The sequence below is a fragment of the Pagrus major genome, chromosome 13 (genome assembly GCF_040436345.1).
Source record: "Pagrus major chromosome 13, Pma_NU_1.0".
NCBI lineage: Eukaryota > Metazoa > Chordata > Actinopteri > Spariformes > Sparidae > Pagrus > Pagrus major.
Genome location: NC_133227.1, coordinates 5,082,022 through 5,103,638, shown reverse-complemented (window position 1 = coordinate 5,103,638; position 21,617 = coordinate 5,082,022). Strand labels below are relative to the sequence as shown.

General features: G+C 38.6%; 4 protein-coding genes across 4 annotated transcripts; 2 read left to right on the top strand and 2 right to left on the bottom strand.

Annotated features, from left to right (window-relative positions):
* Positions 1–1,463: 1,463 nt before the first annotated feature.
* mrps31 (mitochondrial ribosomal protein S31) lies at positions 1,464–4,632 on the bottom strand. Its single transcript, XM_073479338.1, has 7 exons — positions 4,478–4,632; positions 3,615–4,109; positions 3,296–3,451; positions 3,034–3,177; positions 2,883–2,956; positions 2,144–2,284; positions 1,464–2,047 (listed from the first exon to the last, which is right to left on the bottom strand). Exons 1-7 carry the CDS (start codon positions 4,594–4,596, stop codon positions 1,812–1,814), a joined length of 1,365 nt encoding a protein of 454 aa, XP_073335439.1. The 5' UTR covers positions 4,597–4,632; the 3' UTR covers positions 1,464–1,811.
* Positions 4,633–4,921: 289 nt separating this feature from the next.
* Positions 4,922–10,227, top strand: taf6 (TAF6 RNA polymerase II, TATA box binding protein (TBP)-associated factor). Its single transcript, XM_073479271.1, has 15 exons — positions 4,922–5,134; positions 6,145–6,302; positions 6,426–6,512; positions 6,669–6,822; positions 6,931–6,987; positions 7,072–7,191; positions 7,331–7,452; positions 7,676–7,753; positions 7,862–7,963; positions 8,062–8,244; positions 8,417–8,491; positions 8,578–8,703; positions 8,841–9,014; positions 9,129–9,320; positions 9,648–10,227. Exons 2-15 carry the CDS (start codon positions 6,147–6,149, stop codon positions 9,936–9,938), a joined length of 1,917 nt encoding a protein of 638 aa, XP_073335372.1. The 5' UTR covers positions 4,922–5,134; positions 6,145–6,146; the 3' UTR covers positions 9,939–10,227.
* A 1,116-nt stretch (positions 10,228–11,343) lies between these two features.
* On the top strand, positions 11,344–16,196 carry sat2b (spermidine/spermine N1-acetyltransferase family member 2b). Its single transcript, XM_073479436.1, has 6 exons — positions 11,344–11,479; positions 11,615–11,666; positions 13,815–13,898; positions 14,410–14,511; positions 14,696–14,736; positions 14,924–16,196. Exons 1-6 carry the CDS (start codon positions 11,417–11,419, stop codon positions 15,101–15,103), a joined length of 522 nt encoding a protein of 173 aa, XP_073335537.1. The 5' UTR covers positions 11,344–11,416; the 3' UTR covers positions 15,104–16,196.
* A 605-nt stretch (positions 16,197–16,801) lies between these two features.
* On the bottom strand, positions 16,802–21,502 carry LOC141007103 (claudin-15-like). The gene is made up of 5 exons (XM_073479435.1): positions 21,286–21,502; positions 19,317–19,481; positions 17,959–18,040; positions 16,998–17,108; positions 16,802–16,901 (listed from the first exon to the last, which is right to left on the bottom strand). Exons 1-5 carry the CDS (start codon positions 21,500–21,502, stop codon positions 16,802–16,804), a joined length of 675 nt encoding a protein of 224 aa, XP_073335536.1.
* Positions 21,503–21,617: the final 115 nt, after the last annotated feature.

Genomic DNA, 21,617 nt, shown 5'->3' with positions numbered 1-21,617 from the left:
TTTAGTCTGGATCTAATTTCACATGTTTGTAATTGAAAGTGCATTTTATTTACATTTCCTTTTCTGTAAACTTTGCAGTCGAGCTTAATTACTTATCATTTAATTAATCATTAAACAATCATTAATTAGCACACATTTAAACTCTTCATATGAAGCACAAAGCATCTTTAAGTTGTTAGGAGCTGTGTAGACTCAAGAGAAACTGAGTGAAAGTTTTAAATGTTCTGCATGAAAGCCATCTAGACACAAATTGAAATCTGTTTTAGCAGAAACCAACAAGACTGAAAATACAGTAGGCGTCCTCTTTATTACCACCGTATTTATAACAATATAATAAAAGTGACCCATCTGACCAGCCACCAGAGTTTTACTGAATAACCCTCCTCATCAGTTTTGGTTTTCAAACTAAAAACTCTTGACATGTGTTCCATGTGAAGAGGAGTGACATTGTTTATGTTGTCTGGTGACAAGAGTTGGTGTTTTTGGTTGGTTATTTAAGATTACAATGTTCAAAACACTGCCGTCACTTCATAAAATGCTATGACGGCATTTTAGTTATAGGTTGGTAAATTATATCCAGTTTTCTTGGGAAGTTTTCTGTTTAAATATCTAACTCCCAGCCCTGTTGTAAACTTGTTAGAAATCCTAATTGTAATATACAACCACAGCCATCAGTGGTGCCACCTAGTGGCTTATTTGCATATAAGAAATCTTTGATAGAGCCATGTGTCTTTCCACACAAACACACTTTATATGGCCCATAAACATACAACTACAAGTTTGATTGCCAACATCTTATCTCGCCAATCTGGACTGTGTTTAAGGAAAAGTGAACAAAATGTGGAAATGAGGCACTTTCAAGTCTCAACCTCTCACTTTCCACACTTCCTCAGACAATAGATGGCAGAGGGTGTTTTTAGACCAGGAGGAATCTGTGTGGTACATTGTTAACATGTTTTTAACTCTAAAAGCACTTCCCTTCAAAGGCCACCAGGTTCAAGGTCTCATTACGCCCCCACTGTAAATCTGATCCTGGATGCTGCAAAGCTTATTCTTTTTTCACGACCTGCCAGGGAAAACACCATTAATCATGATGTTTGTGTGATCTTTGACACAAAAATATTTTCATCAAACTTATTTTCTTTGAATGGGAAGGTCTTAAACAATATATCAAAATTAACATCACTGTTTTTGTTTTCATGCAACTCATCTGCAAACGTGCCGCGGTACAAAACTAAATAAACAAAACTTTAAATCAATACATTAATAATGTTAACCAGCATAATTCAACACAACTATTCTTGTGCATCATATCACTAAACCTACTCAACTGATATGACCATACTACAAAATGTTGTTCAATCCAGACAACGAAAAATCCAAAGACAGTTAGATGCCTGTGTGACCAAACAATCAGTAGAAGATGTGGGTAACTGGCAGAAAATGAAACAAGCAAAAACAAATGACAGTACTTTTGCTGCTTTATATTGTTTGCATACTTTGTACAAGCACTTGTATCAGCAACATTTCACTTTTTCTCCGCACATTTTTCTCCATTATGTGACAAGCCAACACTGAAGTGATTAAACAGTGGTTCTGCAGTCTGAAGCAACATGTTTTGAAACAGTAGATGCTGTGCAATGACACCAGGACACAGACTTGATACCGGTCCAATCTAAACAGGCCTCATGATGGAGTTAAGAAATCCAAAATAGAACCTGTTGAACCATGTGGGTGAAGATGATCACCGTTGCAACCCCCACTGAGTAAATGGGTCTTTGTCCACATATCATATTTCATTCGTCTTATGCTTAGTTGAGGTAAACGTCAGCCTCGTTGAGGACTTCCTCTTTTTGGTGGAAGTAGTCTCTGAACCAGGAAATGTGTTCCTTCTTCTGCTGGACTGTCAGATAAGGGTTTCTGGACAGACCGGCCACCACGAGCTCCATGAAGTGATGCACGGGTCCCTTCTTGGGGAAACCCTCCTCTAAGTGTTTCTCCAAGAAGATGTGCTCATGGAACGAGACACTGGCTTCCTCCTCAAGGCCTAACATAGAGCAAAGGGACAAAGTCATATGGTCCCTTAGCCAAGATTAATATTTTCATTCTCTATACATTTAACTAGAATGCAACCATTACTTACCAGTTTCATTGTTGATTGGGTACTGCCACATTTTTCCCTCTTTGGTCCACTGGATCATTTCCTCAAGCCCGTTGCGGGGCATTTGGTTGGTCACTTCAGACAACTGATGAGCGAAAGTCATGTCCCATAACGTAGGCCGTGCTGAAAATATGACGGCAGCATTATGAGCAAAATGTCCCAGTGAATTAAAAAACAAAAAGCTTTTGCAATGCAGAGCTGCAATGATTAGTCGATTGAAAGAAAATTTGTTGCAACTATTCTGATAACTAATCATTTCAGTCATTTATCAAGCAAAAATGTCAAACATTTGCTGGTTCAAGCTTGTTAAATATAAGGAGACGCTACTTTTCTTTGTCATTTCTAGTAGTAATTGAAGAGTCTTTGGGTTTTGAACTGTTGCTTTTGACAAAAAGGAGCAATTTGAAGACTTCACTTTGGGCTCTGGAAAATTGTGATGAACATCTGATACAATTCTTTTGAAATTTTATAGAGTAATCGATTAATTAAGAAAATAATCTGCAAATTAAACAGTATACAAAAAACTAATTGCAGCCCTGTTACAATGTGGCATTAAATTTGTTTAGGAGAAAGAAAGACTGACTGCATGGTCTAAAAATATTTCTAAGGACCAAAAATAATCTAGACAATTAACACCATAAATCATCCTCTATAAGCAAACACATTCACAATAACAGTAGAAGTTTAAAAATAAAAAAAAAATAAAAAAATTCCTCATTACCAACTGCTGATTCAGCTCCGTCATCAGTCTTGGGGGTGAAGATGTTTAGTCTTTTCCCTGAGAACAAGCTCCTCCTAATAAAGAAAACACACATTAAACATGTGGTCCATCTAAAAAATGATCTGATTCAAGATGTGACAAAAGTATTTACTTTCTCCGAACACTGTCCAGCTCAGCAGTGATTCCTCTGTCATGTGTGTATCCTTGCCCGTCGTCATCAAACCGGATCTGATTCGCCGGCCGAGTGTTCTGTCGGTTCGAATGCTTTCCTACTTTCATGTCAGCGATAATTAGTCTGAAAAAATATTGTTGGATTAATGTTTATTACACGTGAATTTTCAATTACACAGAATGAAGACCCATCAAAGAAATCCCACAATGGAGATCTATTGGAGACGGATATAAGCACATACCCGAGGTTGTTGTTTGTGTCACCTTTCTTCTGAGCCTCAGTGACAGCCTCGTGCTGCCTCAGTTGCCTGAGTAGCGCAGACTCGGCCTGGCTGCTGTTAGGAAGAGTGGAGGCTGCGGCAGATGCAGCTGCTACCAGTTCAGGATCCAGTTTTTCCCTGAAAAACACAGTGGAAGAGGCGGATAAAGTAAGAGAGACCAGGGCTCCAGACATCCTCCAAAGATCAGAATACAGACTAAGTAACAAATTTACAAGCACAAACAAACAAGTGTTTTACAAAAAATGCTGTGGACAGACCTGCACTTTACTCCTCCTCTCACCTCTTTGATGAAGCCTCCACTGTAGCCTGCTGAAACATGCTGATGGTGGTCTCCATGGCTGGTGGCCTAGACACAGGGGTAGACTCACTTTGCTTCACTTTTAAGTTTTTGGGCTTCCTTTTACTAGTTACTTCCACCTTCATGGCTCCAAGGAGGTCAAGGAGACTCTCTTTCCCACTCCTAGCCGCACCAGTCTCTATTTGTTCTGGCGTTACCACGACCTGTTCAGTTTTAACATCCATCTGGTGCTGCTGCATTGTGCTACTTCCATCATCTGTCTTTAACACCAGTGGCTCCTCACTTTGCTCAGCCATTTTGATGACTTTGCTGTCCTCTTCAGCCTTCTGTGTGACCAATGTTTGAGTTTCTTTTGGGTCGGCCTCTGTATCTGTTTTTGTTTCTTCATCTTGATTAGTGGAGACAGATTCGTTTTTCTTTTCACAGAGTCTGACTGAACTTGTGCTGAGGGCTCTGACGCCACCTCCATTGGAAACCCTGTGTGGGAGCAAAACAGAGTTAATCATCATAAGGGTCATTATTATTACAACATTCAATACCAATGGGTGACAGTTATCATTAGGGGTCCATCTTCTCTTGATTCACGTTACCATGGAAACGACCTTCCGCTCGAAGAAATGTCAATCAAAACGTCCCGCCCCGTCAGTGCAGGTTTAGTAAGCTACAAGCTAACAGTTAGCTCTCAATTACGTAGCTTTTATTCAAAGAAGCCATTTACAATATACATTGTTGTTAGTGTAAATATCGTGTCAGCTCTTGGTTTCATTTTTGTGAAAGCAAAACTTGACATCGCTAAGTCTCTCTGTGTGTTATAATGTGTGTTGTTCAGTCACAGTCAAACTCACCTAATTACTGGAGCTGTACAGTTAGCCTTGTCACATTTAGCCAGCAACAATAACGATTCGTTGACACTAACTGAAGAATTTCGAGCAGTGTACACAGTCCGGAATAATAATCTAAACATGATTGCTTCTTGCAATGTCCTTCCACGCTCCTGACATTTGTCTCCGTTGCTACAACATAAAGTCACCCCCGTAAACTCGAGGATAACAATGGTTCCGGTCAGCAGAGTAAGTAGAATTTGCTAGAAACCTTGTGTAAATAAGCAGTACTCTCCGTGGGGAAACCGATATTTCACTCAGTCATAATGTAAGAAATATCCAATTGTGGTATTGGTTATTTTGCCATTTAAAACACATTTACTCAATTGATTTGTAAGACGTTACTTTTCGATAGACAGCTACTCTGAGTGCCTCAATTATAGTCTCGCGATATCACAACCGGAACGTGACTCAAAATGGCGATGGAATACAAGCGCTAATTCACGAACGGAGATCTCAGCTGCAATCCGTGAATTAGTTACTTATTTATATCAAGAGATGGATATTAATAGAAAAGAATTAGCTTTGCGAAATAATTATTGCTGCAAATCTCAACCTTGACTGTTTTTATTCGCACAAGTTCCTGCTTAAACTCGGAAAGGAGAAGGAAACTTCACACAGGTAAAAACGTCAACGGAAGCTAAGTTACTAGCATGCAAGCTAACATACAGCAAATTTCGCTCAATGTAAGTTAATATAGAAGCGATATACAATCGCTACGTAGCTCAAAATTAACCTTGTTTAATTTTACTATGGAGTTGTTGTATTTAAATATACTGTTGGTGTGACTTGTGTGTTGTATGTAGTTAGCTGTTCGGATGTTACTCCGTGGTTAACCCGCTTTCTGTGGAGCTCAGTGTGTTTGTTTACACACATGAAGTAACCTCATAGAAAACCCTCCTTTAAAAGTATTCACCCTTCAGCCATCAACCTTTGTCATGTTATATTGTTTTACGACACTGAATCAGAGTAGATTTAATCATGATTGTTGACCCAAATAGCAGAAAAGACTCGTTATGGCCATTCTCTGCAAACTATACTAAGTAAATACAGATACAAAACCTGTGATTTCCCTTCAAGTCGTTATTTAATGAGGCATTTTCTGTAGAAATCCTTTGCTGATAGGCAGGAATTTGCACATCTGTGTACCTTTTCTTGCTGAAACTCTTGTCAAACTGCACAAGTTCTGCCACAAATTCAGTTGTATTGCAAAAACCTATCACATCTAGGTCTGGACTTGTCTGCTCCAAAAAAATAATCATCATTGTTTCGAAACCATCAATGTTTGCTGCGTTGTTTTCCTGTTCCCTCCATGTTGCAATACATCTGCACGTCTTGTAGGATGTGTGTATAGACAGTTACACCACAGCACATAGATGTCATACACAGCTTTTTCAACATTGACTTTCTCTTTGTCATCATCCTATAAAGCTGCATTTAAATACTAAAGCAGAAATTGTTGTTTGCACGTGGCTCCTATCGTAGCCATTGAGATCTGCAGCTCCTCCAGTTATGTGATTGGGCCCCTCAGTGGCGTTGACAGGCTGCAGTGGAAAACATCTGTTGGAATTAGATTTTTTTGTGTGTGTAAATGTGTGAGGTGATATTAACAGACCTGTGTATTTTGTCAGCCATGGCGGAGGAACGTCGGCAGAAGCAGTGTTCGGTAGTCCTGCCCACAGAGTCCATGAAGGCCATGGCAGAGTCCATCGGAGTGGGGCAGTTACAGGAGGAGAGCTGCGTAGCTCTGAGTGAAGAAGTCAGCTACAGAATAAAAGAAATCGCCCAGGTAAATCACAAATTATTGAAGCAGATATTTTGTATGGGAGTCTGTAAATTGCTCTGAAACCTCATTCTTGAATGTAAGCTTTATTTTTGAATTCTGTTCTCTTCTGTCTCTTTTCTTACATAGGATGCTCTCAAATTCATGCATCATGGGAAGAGGCGTAAATTAACCACAAATGACATAGATAATGCTCTCAAACTCAAGAATGTGGAGGTAAGGAAGAACTTACACACTTTGACTCAAAGAAGACGTTTTTTTATTGGTTAATGAAACCACTTGATGATGGTTATTTGAAGGAAAGCATTAAGTGGGTCCTCTGGTCTGCTTTCTTTCTAAATTCTGCTCTCTGTGTAATCCCTCACATTATAGCCCCTGTATGGGTTCCAGTCGCAAGAGTTTATCCCTTTTCGCTTTGCAAGCGGTGGTGGAAGAGAGCTTCATTTCTATGAGGAAAAGGAAGTTGACCTCAGTGACATTATCAACACACCGCTCCCAAGAGTTCCACTAGATGTGTCTCTCAAAGGTACTTGCATAATCAGTACAACATGCCATTTTACTCCAGGATATGCTAATATCTTGTTTTGACTATAGTTTTTAATCTTAAACATTACGCTTGTTTGTTAACCCATAGCCCACTGGTTAAGTATTGAGGGGGTGCAGCCTGCTATTCCAGAAAATCCCCCACCAGGTGAGTCCACTTTACATTTTCCTCTCCCAAAACATATACCTTGGGGAAAAACCTATAATTTGGTTTTATTTTACTGCATTTCAGCCCCTAAAGAGCAACAAAAGGTTGAATCTACAGAGCCCCTCAAAGTCGTCAAACCTGGTCAGGAGGAGGAGGGTACAATTCAAGGCAAGAGTCAGGGGGCAACGGCCGCTGATGGCAAAGGTCAGTAACTTGTGTTTTATTAAATTAAACTTTGTCTGTTTTCTTCTTGTGTTCCCCTACCTTGCTTCCTTCCTCCCTCCATAATGATTTGTGGTTATGTTTGTCTCCTTCATCTGATCTTTATAATTGTCTTTTTCAGGAAAGGAGAAGGGGCTAATAAGGTTGAAACCACGCAGCACTCACGAGTTGTCTGTGGAACAGCAACTCTACTACAAGGAAATCACAGAAGCGTGTGTTGGCTCCTGTGAAGCCAAGAGAGCTGTAAGTCCAGCCTGTCTGGCTGTGTACATGGTTTATTCTATACATGCTGCGAAATAGCATAACATACCTTTACTTGTTTTGACAAGAAATACATTTTCATTAAATCAGCTATAAAGTAAAGAGATAGCAACATTTGTCAGCGAAGAGGAAATTGTCCAAATGTTTTTTACCTTGTTTGTCATGTCACTTTTGTTTGAGAAGTGTTTACTCTTATCTCATTCAGGAGGCTCTACAGAGCATTGCTACAGATCCTGGACTGTATCAGATGCTTCCAAGATTCAGCACATTTATTTCTGAAGGAGTGAGCATCTTTTCCAACTTCTTTTACTGCTCTGAAATGTTACTCACCTCGTATAAAATACCCAAGTGTAACTCTGCTGAAAGTACTGACATTATTCTCTCCTCAAAGGTTCGTGTAAATGTGGTGCAAAACAACTTGGCTCTACTGATTTATCTAATGCGGATGGTCAAAGCTCTAATGGACAACCCCACCCTGTATTTGGAGAAATATGTGAGTGAAGAAAACCAACAATTACTGTTTTATGTCATGAAGGTAATAATCTCAACAATTACATTCTAATTTAATAATTTTTCAATCTGTATTTGTAGCTGCATGAGCTCATCCCAGCTGTGGTGACATGTATCGTGAGTAAGCAGCTGTGTTTGCGACCAGATGTTGACAACCACTGGGCTTTGCGAGACTTTGCTGCTCGCCTCATGGCCCAAAGCTGTAAAACCTTCAGTACTACAACCAACAACATCCAGTCCCGTATTACCAAGACTTTCACTAAGGTGTGTTTTTGTGTTCTTTATTTTCTTCCCAAAAATATCCAGATAAAGAATACAGCAAAAAGTTATAATGCTAATAACTTGAAAATCTTGAGTACTTCTCTCTTTGAGTGTTACTTTGACACTGCTGTTTAACTGCAACACAAACTAAACCAGACTGACATGTTTCCTTCAGAGTTGGTTGGATGAAAAAACCCAGTGGACGACACGTTACGGCTGCATTGCTGGACTTGCTGAACTAGGAGCTGATGTGAGTGTGATTCTGTTTTCCTTGGATCTTAATTGTTTTTAGTGCTTTGGATCAACCCCAACCTCCTGATTTTCTCCTTTTTGTAGGTGATAAAGACGTTGATCCTTCCTCGGCTTACTGTAGAGGGTGCTCGCATCAAAGCAGTGATGGAAGGACCAGTGGTCTCCAATATTGATAAGATAGGAGCCGACCATGTTCAAAGCCTCTTACTGGTAATAAATGAAGTTCTGTGATTATAATGCATTTAAAAGTAGACTGCCTCCCACAGATTAATACATTTGTTAACAGCTGTTTACAAAATGTGACATTCACCAGTACTTTAATTTGTACAAAATGTGTCTTTTTAAAGAAACACTGTGCAAGTGTTATCGCTAAGATACGACCCCAGCCTGACAATGTGGAGCAGTATCGGATAGACTACGGTTACCTCGGACCCATGCTGTGCTCCCATGTAATGAAGGCCAGGACTCAAGCAGCACTGCAAGCTCAACAAGTCAACAGAACCACGCTTACAATCACACAGGTACAGTTAATACTTGATGAAAAAATGTTTGAAGTATACATAAATGTGCAAAAGCACACAAACATTGCAGAATGACACACAGCTGTTAAATAATGTGATGACTCTGTCTCGCAGCCTCGTCCCACTCTCACGGTCTCACAAAGTGGGTTAAGTGGGTCAGCAGGGCCTCGCACTCCCAGCATCATTAAGGTCCCAAGCTCCCTCACCCTTATGTCCCCTCGACCGGGGACTCCATCACAGCCATCTCCCCCAGCAACAAAGTACATCGTCATGGCAACCAGCGCAGGAGCTGCCTCAACTCAGCAGGTGCCTTGATTTAAAATATTAAACTTGTTTAAAATAATATACTTAACCTTTTTATTGCCATCTCTATAAAACAACTTCAGCGACAACATAAGCGTAATCAGTAATGACATATATTATAACAACATATGTCTAATGTACAAACCACAAATAATACAACAACATAAAAGTGAACTAGAAAACAAAAACAAATGAGAGACATAAAAAATGTATATATACACATATATTTTTATTAGTTATATGTGTGTTTAATATAAAACTTTAACAGTTAATGGTATCCCTATAAAATCTAAGTATGAATTTACATCTGTCTTTTTGTCCTCCCTCCAGGTAATCACCCTCAGCTCTTCCCAGTCAGCCTCACCAGTCACAAGCACTGTTCCCAGCGCCACTTCAACCTTGCAGCCTTTGGTAAAACTGGAGTCTGGCAGCGGCCCCGGACTGACAGGTTCACGGCCTATGCAGAAGTACATTGTGGTATCTCTACCCTCGTCTGCCTCTTCCTCCTTGGAGAATAAGAGCTCTGTGCTACCAACCTCAATTTCCTCAACCCCAATAGAAGCAGGGATGAAGCTAGACAGGTCCGAGTCTCCTGGAGCGAGCACACAGTCGCCACACTGAGACTTGTATAGGTAGCGGAGATTTTTTTTCACCGTGTTGGTGCAGCTGAACACACAAGGAGGTTTGTTTGGGCTGAACTTAAAGGGGTAAACTCTGGAGTGGCATGAAGGGGATGATCTGAACTCTTGACTGATAAAGAGTAAATGTGACATTGTAAATATGTTAATGCCCAATGAAAACTAAGGTCCATCTGTGAGATCTGTAATGTTTCAGCTTATATTCTAATTGATTTCATGTTCTTTTTTTACTCTAAAATAAATCAGATTTTGTATGAAATCCTTTATCTGAATGTGTTGTTTATGTCTTATATTTTTTGAGAAAAATGATATTCAGTTAACTGTGCCTTGAGCAAATTTTACTTACTTATTTATTAGTTTTTAAAAAAAAATTTAATTAAAACCTTTCATCACCAAATATCTGAAGACCAAATTATTCTCAATAACAGCTCGAAAGAAAAATGCAACTGATTTGGTGTCATCACTAATCATAAAACAAGTTTTGTAAAAAAGATGACAAAACAGTAACTTCCTTGCAGTGTTGGAAGACGTATCCACAACTTTTACTTTGGTAAAAGAAGCCATACTTCAATTACATGTTAAGGTCCTGCATTAAAAGGATTAATTCAGTGTACACAAACACTATCATAATTTTCTTGTTGTTAACATGTTTTGTATGTAAAGGACCTCAAAATAAAAGAAACCAGAAACTGTTATATAAATGTAATGAAGTACAAAGTACATTAATACAATAATTTGGTGGAGTAACACTATTATACCATAGAATGGAAAATACATTATTATTAAACATGCATGTCAAATATAATAATAAAAGTAATAATAACAATACATTTAACTTGTATAGCGCTTTTCAAAATACTCAAAGACGCTTCACCAAGAAACCAGCAAAACAAAAACATAAAAATGTATAAGTACTTGAGTAATTTTGAAGAAGTTAACCCTTTACAGCAAGACTATGTTGAATATTTGGGTCAACTACAACTCCCACCGAGCTTTGTGGTAAGAAATAATGGTCCCAGTTTTAAGCTGACTCACAAGCTGGTACACCAAAATTGAAAGTTTTTGTAGTAGTATTTGATGTAGGCCAGCATTGGTTTTCATGCCAGATATTGATTTATAAAAAAAATAAACAAACAAAACAATATATTGAAGTTTTAATTTGTAGAAATGGATAAAACTACTAAAACCAAAACCATTTATAGTCCATGAAGTGAACACATAAACATAATTCATGCTAAATTAATCAAAACAAATGAACCTTTCATAACTACATTTTAAAACTTCCACGTTTTAATTGGTAAATCTTTTATTTTGAAGGCATAATTGCAACACCGGAAGTGTTTCCTATGTATTCAGTGAGTGCAGCGTGGGGCTGAACGCGGCTCAGATTTGTAGTAATTTCTCTCTGAGGAAGAAGAAAGTCAGCCAGTTGTCACCCTGCCGTGAGTCACTGCCGCAGACATGAAGTTTAAAATACGGGCTGCAACAAAAGAAGACTGCAAAGACATATCGAGGATGATAATGGTGAGAGTTTTGAGGGTCGTGGTTGTTTTAAGTAAGCTAACTGCTCAGTGCTCATGTGAAACCGCTATATTGCAGTGAATCAATGACAGGCGACCGATGATCATACCTCACGTTTTCAAATCACCTTTTTCTCAGGAGTTGGCGGTTTATGAAAAAATGCCTGACCAAGTGAAGATCTCTCATGAAGGTACTTTTGCACTAGATGTTAAGAATACAGAGATGCCATTATTACAAAAATGACACAAAAACGTGGTAAACTCTTGAAGTGTACAGAAGGATACAATATAGGCTGACGGGCAGATTATGTAATAATGTTTTATGACCTCTTTTTTTTCATGAGCTTTTATTGAAACGTTTGAAAGTTTACAGACATAAACTACCTGCTACAATAACACACTTCTTATCCAGACAACAGACAAGCTGCAGAAAACCAGTACATATGAAAGAGCTGGATTTTCACAGCTGACATTTTGAGCAGGAGCAGCCCAGGTTAATGGTGCAATGTGTGAGAATTTTGGTTGAAAACGTGTAAAACTTCATTCAAATTATCAACAGAAGGTGGAGAAAAACATGTGTTGTGTTGCTAGGCATGTTTAGCATGCTAACCAGCTAGCTCGTGCCCGCCCCAGTCCAAAGCTCCTGTGCCAGCAATGTAATGCCGCAGTCATGTTCTCCTCAGATGGTCCCATTTTCCAAGTTGGGAAGCCGATCTTCCCACTTCGGTGTGTTAATGTGCATTATGTTAGAATATGGGAGCCACATGGACGTCAAAAAGAAGTTGTTTTGCATTTTATCGTATTTTAGCTGTTTCCAGTCTTTGAGTGATAAGGAAGCATAAAGGAAATGATACAATGACTGTACAATAACTTTATTTTGTCCACCACATTTCAGCCTCATATGACGTCAACTTGGCAACCCGTGTACCAAAATTTTCTTCGACTTTCTGAATTGTTGTTCCGACATTTCCCAGTTGGAAAAAAAAGTTTTCACAATAATTCTGACAGCACATGAAGGCACAGTCAGTACCACCACTTTCTAAGTGCTTTGAACTCCCAGTCAGGACCAAGCCCCCAGGAAGTGGGTTGGGGTTTGAAGCCAATTTTCGCAGTGGCCGAACCGTGTAACTACAGCGTCACGTAATGCCCTTCGGCCTAAAAATACTTTTTCCCATAAGATAACATTGTGAAAGAAGGGGCTGTAAAACGGTGGATAATTTTTTTTGAGCATCACGACCCCCATGAAATGACTCGTTTAACGGTCATAATTTTAGCCATTTGGTCCAATAACATTTGGAAAGTCTAGAGGAGCCACACGAATAAATTATTTTATCCTCATTCAAGCCGGGTGCCAAACAGGAAGTTAGACTGTTCGCTCAGCGGAAGTCTCTAGTGCGCACGCTCTATGGGCCGCACAATGCGGAAGCTATGCAGAAGAACCCTGGCCAGAAGTCGAGCGTTTTTGGCTTCATGCACCACTGAGCAGCTTTCATAGGAATGAACGGGGCACCGCCTCGAGGGCTGTGTCCATTAGTTATAGGTCCTGGACTGCTAGCTGCACGGCTAACTGAGCTCACTAGTTGGCAGCAGTTTGCGGTAGCTCTGGTTTGTTTTGAGTATGTATTCAACAGGTGGCCAATTCTTACATATTGCACCTTTAAACATTAACAATATCACCATGACATTTAAATGCACAGAAACCGGTAAAACTAAATTGGTTGACCGCTGTTATTAATGCTGTGATTTTCATGCTTTGACATTTTCTATGTCTGCAGTGAAAAGGGTTGTTAGTACCAAAAGGGCAGTCAATAAAAGTGGTAATGGATATGCATCTTGTGTCTAAAGCGTACAGTGTGCAGTATGAGATCTGTTATTGTAGACAAATCAGTGTAAGACTTTGTAACCAGATGTGTAAATTATAACAGGAAGTGCAGTAATCAGGAACAGTAATGTCAGTTTGGCACGAGTGGGTGAATGAGCTGCAAAGTGCTTTGGATGAAAACGTTACATAATGTAGCCACTTACCACTAAGCTTACAGCAATGTTTTGACGAGCTAGTTCCTGAATTGTTTGTAGCTTGCGTTCTGCTAGCACACCAAGAGCACATGGATGACATGTTAGAAATTTGTCCTAAATGTCTGTGTATCAACAAGTGATGACAGTATAATATGGTAATGCAATGCGCCAATTAAAAAAAATAGAAGAAGAAACATCCAGGTCAAGCCTCACAAGTATTGATGATTTTATGTCTTGCCACTTGCGCTCTGATGACTGCTAATATTACTTCTAATGGAAAGATGATACGTGTGTATTTGGGTAAATAATCTGTCTTGTGTTAGAACTGGAGCGTGACGGTTTCTGCCAGAATCCATTCTTTGAATGCCAAGTTGCAGAAGTACCCGAGGAGCATAAGTCTACAGAAGGTAAAGTGATTTACCTTGATCCAGGCCTTTTCCATTGCAGTCTTACTCGTCGGACAGCTTTGAACTTGTCAGCAGCGTATGCAGATAATAAAAGGTCTGTGCCATTGCTGCTCAGATCTGGCCATTTAGTGTCCAACAAATCATGATGGATACTGCGGTGCTGTAAATCAACTGTTGTCAGATATTCATCTATTCTTTTCAGAGCTAAAACCAAAGGTACTTACTGTTCAATGAATAGTGACATCCCAATTATCAGTTAATATTCAGATTTCTGTTAAAATTCTCATCATTTGGCCTTACACATATTATTAATCCATTGACTTGTGTAGTTTTGTGACAGTTTACTAATGAAAAGCCTATAGGCGCCACTGATCATCACAGAGTTTAGTTAAATCCACAATTTTTGTGCAAGACACAAGAGCACATATTCTATTATTCTGTAGTGAATTATATTTTGCAGGTGTTCTCCTTGCGTGTCTTTTTGATGGCTCGTTTTCCTTTGTTCTTATAGGATTCACAGTTATCGGATACGGCCTCTACTTTTACAATTACAGTACATGGAAAGGACGCACAGTGTATCTGGAGGACCTGTATGTGATGCCAGAATTCAGAGGTTAGATATGTGTTGAACTGTTGTCAACAAAGGCAGAGAAGAAACTGTTGTGTTAAAATGTGTTACTTTCTTAGTGACTTATGAACTTAGTAGACTGTCTTAATGTTGCCTCTCTGTTAATGTTTTGTCCACAAGTAAAAATATTTTAACCTTTAACTTTTTTTTTATTTGATTTCCTTTACAGGAAATGGCATTGGCAAGGGTTTACTAAGCAAAGTTGCTCAGGTGAGAGTGTTTTTTTGTTTTTTTTTTACCACTAAAGCACATTTTTCTGAAAATGGTCATCTTTTAAAGTTTGAACGCTACTTTAAGCACTTTGAAGCTATTGTTAATCTTTGTGTGAGATCAGCTATCCTGCATGATGACGCGGTCACAGTGCATAAATAACCAGAGGACTGTTCTGTTTGTCCAGGTGGGGAAAAAGAAGCAGTGTGTGCGGCTGAATCTGTCTGTGTTGGACTGGAACACTCCCACTCGAGACTTCTACGCTGCTAAAGGAGGTCAGGACCTCACAGACAGCGAAGGCTGGCATTTTATACGTTTTGACGGACAAAACCTGGACAACTTAGCAAATGAAGCACCTCAAGATTAGAAGTTTTTCAAAGAAAAGTGTGACTGGTTCGATCGAGAGGTCATACACACATCATATCACATAAGTGCAAGGCTATCAGGAAAACATGAGATGAAGGTAACGCCTGCACACTCTATGCCACAGAAGTTTAATAAAGACCTTTTGGTCACACTTAGAGCTTCATCAGTTTGTTCAGTGGTTAATCCACACTGCCCTGAATAATAAACATCCAAAACATTCAAAAACGACATAATTAACACCAAAATACACAAGAAAAGAAAATAGATAAGATAAGAATAGGTTTTCAGTGTCTCAAACAGTCTATGCAGGCGCTACCTTCTTTTCACTGGCTTGACTTCTGCCATAAACATTCACACTTTCTAAGAAAGTTTGAAATTAAGATTCACTGTACCTGGTTCCTCTCTACCTTGTCTTTCTACTGTTTTAACAAAATCATGTCCTGATTTAAAGCCTTTTATATTTACTAGGAGCTACTTGGATTTCATTTAAGTACTTTTAACCTTCCTTCATTTTGAAGGCAAGGTTGAATATGGCTAAGCTTTATCACCTTTCAGTGCAAAGCATGCAAATTCAGTTTCCTGAGTGTTTATATCTCATATAGCATTACTTGTGAATGTTTAGAAAAACAACAGATTGCCTTCATTAGAAAATTAGACACACTTTTAATCTTCTTAGCATCTGATGATGGTTATTTTTTCCCAGCAGCAGCACGATATCATTTTCTTTGAGAAAATCTAGTCCCAGATGTGACACCATATAATTCCAGTAGGTGGCATATTTAACCAGCAAATGTTTAGAAGATCTGGACTCACTTGAAATGTATCCGTCCTATGTGAGGTCCATTTATATGCAAATATACATGATATAATTTAACAACTGTCTGAAATTTGTGACTGGGCATTCAGGAAATGTTGTGGCTTGATGGGCCTCACATACAGCTCTGTGTCATGAGTACAATTTTCTGCTTTGGTTAAAGGAGTCGAAGGAGAGGAACTCCTTTATTTGAACGTGTTAGTTTTTTTGTTTGTTTTTTTAATTAATAATGTTAAATCATGTTCATCAGCTATAATTTCCACTGTGTGTTGAAAATCATAATCTGTCATTAAAATTCTAAAACAATTCGTCACTGAAAATGATATTTATTAGTGTATAAAACATACCAAAATCCACAGGAACACACCGGAACAAATCACCCAGAAGAAAACCATCTGACACAACATTTAAAATATACACACATACTTCATGCTTATAGACTTATATGCCAAAAAAGATTAAAATGCACAAAACCTACAAAAGCTACATTTGTTTCAACCCTGTTACTCGAGTTTTCTGGTTCAGAGATGAGTCAATGTAAGTTCTTTGATCCTCCCTTTTTGCTTCTAATCTCAGATGTATCTCGACAGATATTAGATACTTCTACAGAAGAGGATTTGTGCTTGAAGCACAGCCACAAAACATTTTGTGGAAGAGGTGCAACTCTCATCTTTCCCAACCAGAAAACCTGAGGCAGGTTTGAGGATACATGGGTATAACAAATGATTACAACACTTTATATCACAAACTTCTTGAACTTCAGCACAATTGTATAACAGTTAAAAGTGATCTGAGGGTTAAATATATATTTGATTGTCATGTCTTACAATAATGAAGATGAACTGACTCCAATCCAGCTCGCTCTCCCTCCTCAACAATCACCTCTCAGACATATGCATTCCTTCCATAGTTGCTTGGGACAGTCTGAGACGATTCCACCGTAGACAGCACGTGTCCTCTGGAGGGTGGCTGGTATGGATACGGTCTAAAACACAAAATACACGTTTCAGTCAGGAGAATACGCACCACTTCCCCGATATCCAGTGAATCAATACCAGATATTTCAGCGACACATACTCACATCTTTTCATTGGGTGTTTTGACTTTGCAAGCACACAACAGGCACGAACCTCCACAGATGGCGAGTGTGGCTGAAGACCAGCCGATATACAAGCCCTCTCCGATCTCATACCTGTGGTACAATGACATTTAACAAACCTTTTTTGGTAATGCTTTCAATGAAGCCCATGTCTATAATCCATTAAAACACATTTTAAACATACTTATGATGCATTACAATGCACCTATAGTGCTTTATAATCAGTCATAAGAACTGATGAGATAAACCTTTATAACAATTAGTACCAATGTCTACAATGCATTATTAACATTTATAATGCATGTCTATAGTTAGAAGCACTCATTAATATTCATAATGCTCCAACAACAATCACAACTCATGACGCAAATGTCTAAAATGCATTATAAACATGTATAGTGTGTTATAGTGCGCCTATAGTTAGAAGCACTCATAAACGTACTTTGCTGCTTTTGAACAACCATAACACATTTATAATGACTGATAAGGTCAGTTGTTTGCATTACAAGCTGGTTGTAAATTACTATTAGTGGCCATTGTTTGCTATAAAATAAAATAACATTAGGTCAATACAAGGAAAGCACACAAAACACTGTAAAGTGTATTTTTTTTAACACGTACTAACATGCACTGAATGGATGACCCCAATTTTACAATCCACTTTATAAATGTTTATAATGCATTATAGACATTGGTGTAATAATAGGTCATGAGTATTATTATAAATTCACAAGTGCTTATAACTATGATTGTACAGCGCTATAGGTGCATTACGCATTATAGGTATGTTCATGTCATGATGTGTTACAATGCATTATAGACATGGGCTTCATAGAAAGTGTGACCTAATTTTCTATGTATTGTTATCGAATCCACTGTAACCAACAATGTCACATTCAGCTGTTGTACTGCTGTATTTCTGATGCAGATTGTATCGACTTACTTTGTCCCGGGATAAAACTGGTCAAAGAACTGCTGTGTGATGTTGGCTGCATACCAAGACACAGCAATCATGGTGCAAATCCCTACAACACATTGTTTACTTTAGACAAGTGGTTTTTCAATGCAATCAACACAGTTACACAATGAGATAAAATGAGCAAGGTCTTTTTCGGAGTTTTGACAAGAGTTTATAAAATCTAATGGTGCTAAAAACATTTCATGCAATATTATAGGTGATTTATGAGGCCAGTCGTGTGATGCAAAGGTATCGGCTAATAACCGCATGAATTGCAAGGAGTAACTGCTCCTCTAAAAGTCATATCTTAAAATCAAAATAAATGAAGTATGGATATTTAACATTTTAAAGTGTATTCTTCTCCCTGCAACACTTTTTGTGTATCTTACAAAGTGAGACCCATTCTCACAATCCAAACAACGTTGGTAGAAGTAGACTTTTGTGCAGGTTTGTTAGAATAAGGATAACCCTTTGAACTAGTGAGCCATTTTCTGATAGCTTGTCTTCTGTACACAGAGATTGGAGCACCAGACATGATTTAACTTTCTGTCTATATTAGGATGAGGTGAGACTCTTTATCTTAAATCAACTTCTCATGAGTCTCATGTGTGAAAAGATGTGTAGAGACTATATTTCTAATGTTGTCATCTTACCATTTTTAGTCATTTTAATGGGACAGTTCACCCCAAAATCCAAAATACATATTTTTCCTCTAACCTGTAGTACTATTTATCTATCTAGATTGTTTTGGTGTGAGTTGTCAAATTTTGGAACTATTTCTGTCAAATATAATGGAACTAGATGGCACTCAGCTGCTGGTACGGTGTGGTTGTGGTGCTCAAAGCACCAAAAAAATACATTTAAAAAACTCAACAGCAAGGTCTCTTTCCACAAATCAGGACGCAGTTACTTGAGATAATCAACAGACCTTGTTGTGAGCAGTTTTACGCAAGAACTATTTTCTTTTTACTGATGTACACATATAAATGAGTAGTAAGCTTGTAGGCATCCTGTCTGTCCTCCCTGGGATTTACACCTTTGTTGACAGTGCAGGATGTAAACATTAATGGCATCTCCTCAGCTGAGCTGTAACGTTACCAAATGTAGTTTGCTAGCCTCTTGTCCATGAGTAAATTCACGCTTCCTTCTGCACAGTGATACAGTTGTTGGATGTTGTCTAATCTAGATAGATAAATAGCACTACGGATAAGAGGAAAAATATGTATCTGTGAACTGTCCCTTTAAAGTATTATAAACTTTGTGGAATTGAAGTGATTTCTGACCAAACATGCTCTCATTCTTGTTTTGTTACATGGCCATTACATCCATCCTGAAGTCTTTACCCTGCAGTAAGAAGAACACTCCTCCGATTGCAGCGATCCTTCCCTTCAAGATGTAGTTTTCTCCTCCTATTTTTGAGCACTGCATTCCTACGAGAGTAGCCACGAGCCCGAACGTCCCAAGCACAATGGCAGCGATCATGAGTGCCCGGGAGGCCTGAATGTACCCTGTGTGCAAACATGAAAAAATACACTTATTTATAATAACACGTGTTTGCAGATAAGCGACTCAAGCCATTTGGTCCATGTCTCAGTTCTTTTTTTTTGAGCAAGTTAAGTCATAGGTTGTGTCGAGTAGGGTCCTTAGTTAGGGCAAGTCAGTCACATTTCTTCTGAATCAAAAATATTCCCTCCCCATCACTTTTAAGAATGAAATAATGACAGCCAGACTAAAAAACACTAAACCGAAAACATATAATGAACACAGACAAGTCATTCAAGTCATCGAGTCTCAAGTCTTTAACTTCCAAGTCCAAGTTGGGTCTTGACTAATAAAATAAAAAAGTTAATGTCATGTCGAGTTGCAAGTCATCATAACAGTGTCTCGAGTCCACTTGGGCCCACATCATAATGTCACAATTCTGTCTCTTCCATACACACTGTATCAATATGTTAACAACATAAGCATGGAAACACATCAACTGCATAGTTGCATTAGAAAGCAACCACCACGTGTTTCTTATTGTGTAAAAAATGCCTGCTTTAGCTACAGAGATGACGTTCACTGTAACAACAATACTAGACTGTTGTTGATGCGGTGTGAGCCCTCTAGAGGCTGACTGACAGTCACCCTGATTCTATGGTGACAGGCAGACCTCTATTTTAGAGGGCAAAGCCTGAACAAACTACAACTTCAACCACAACACTAAACCAAAAATGCTTTCTTTAACTCTTAACTCTGTCTGTAGCTCTAGTTTCAGTGAGAGAATTCGCCCCTTCAATCCTCCATCTCAACAAAACAGAAATAAACTGTATAGACACAGTATATGTGTGTGTGTGAACTGGAAGGGAGTTCCTGCCTGTGGTTAAGATGAGGGCCTACAAACACACAGCCACTAATGAATACTGTCCTTATTTATTGTGGGCAAAACAAACACATTTCAAACACCGGTCATAAAACTAGAAACATAATTGCATGATAGTTTCCTCACGTGAATGAGCTGCCATAAATGGCCTCTCCTAATGAAGGAGGTGTGATCAATAATCAGAAACAACGTGCTGAAAGGTAGTACATAAAACTAATTACCCAAGACATATAGTAAAAGATTGTATTGTAAGAGCTATTCAATTCATATAAATATAAAAAAAACTACAAAACACAATACAGAATACATGAGGGTCTGACAGAAACTTCAGATTCATGTGCATCATGTGCTATACAGCACTTGTCTATTGTAACATTTTGTTAAAGGTTCATTTTTACATTAATATGTTTAAATTGATACCTGAACAGCTAGTTTGGGCCAAAATAGTTCAAATCAGTTTATATTATTTTCTGACTACCTGTTTCTCTAGGTTCACTGTGGTTGTCCTTGCTTATCTCTTTCATGTTATTGTATCTTATATTACCCCTCTTTACTACATATTGCAGCCAATTCAGTAGAAAGCTACTGATAGGCTTTTAAAAGTACAATAAAATACCGTCTAGATCAAGGTAGAAGATGGCAAATGAGGACACGCATTTCTCCTCTGTTGCCTTTGATCCACTGTTAAAGGTTCAGCTGACTTCAATGTGAGTCTTATGGAGTTGAACAACAATGTTTTTTATGTTGTTTTTTTTTTTAGGGATCTGTTATAAAAGCAATATTTCTTTTATACCCAGCTGCCTGAAGAGAAACGTCTTTGCTTTCTACGTGACAATCTTAATAACATATATCTAACATAATCTGGTTCCTTGAGTGGGTGGATTATTAATCAAGCCATATAAGTAGTCATCAAAACTAATAAAACAATTTCTGTGTTGGCCACATACCATTAAGTGCAAGCAAAGATGGAAAATCCCGGCAGTTGTGAACTCCCGTAGAGTCAGTTGCACAGGACATCCACAGGTTTTCATAGATGGTTGATGTAGTGATAACGTTACCGTCCACTGTAGAAACCTTCCAGTATCGATTAGGTAGGGCGACCCCAACCATCAGCCAGGCCAGAAACCCCAGGAAGAAGGCAAAAGCTTCCACTATGGCATTCATATTTCCTTGTTTCTTCTGTCCGACCCGTGTGGAGTTATCCAAAGTGAGATATACTCTATTCAAACGTTGACTCTCCCAAGTTATCTCCTCACAAACGTGTAGATTTGTTGTCCCC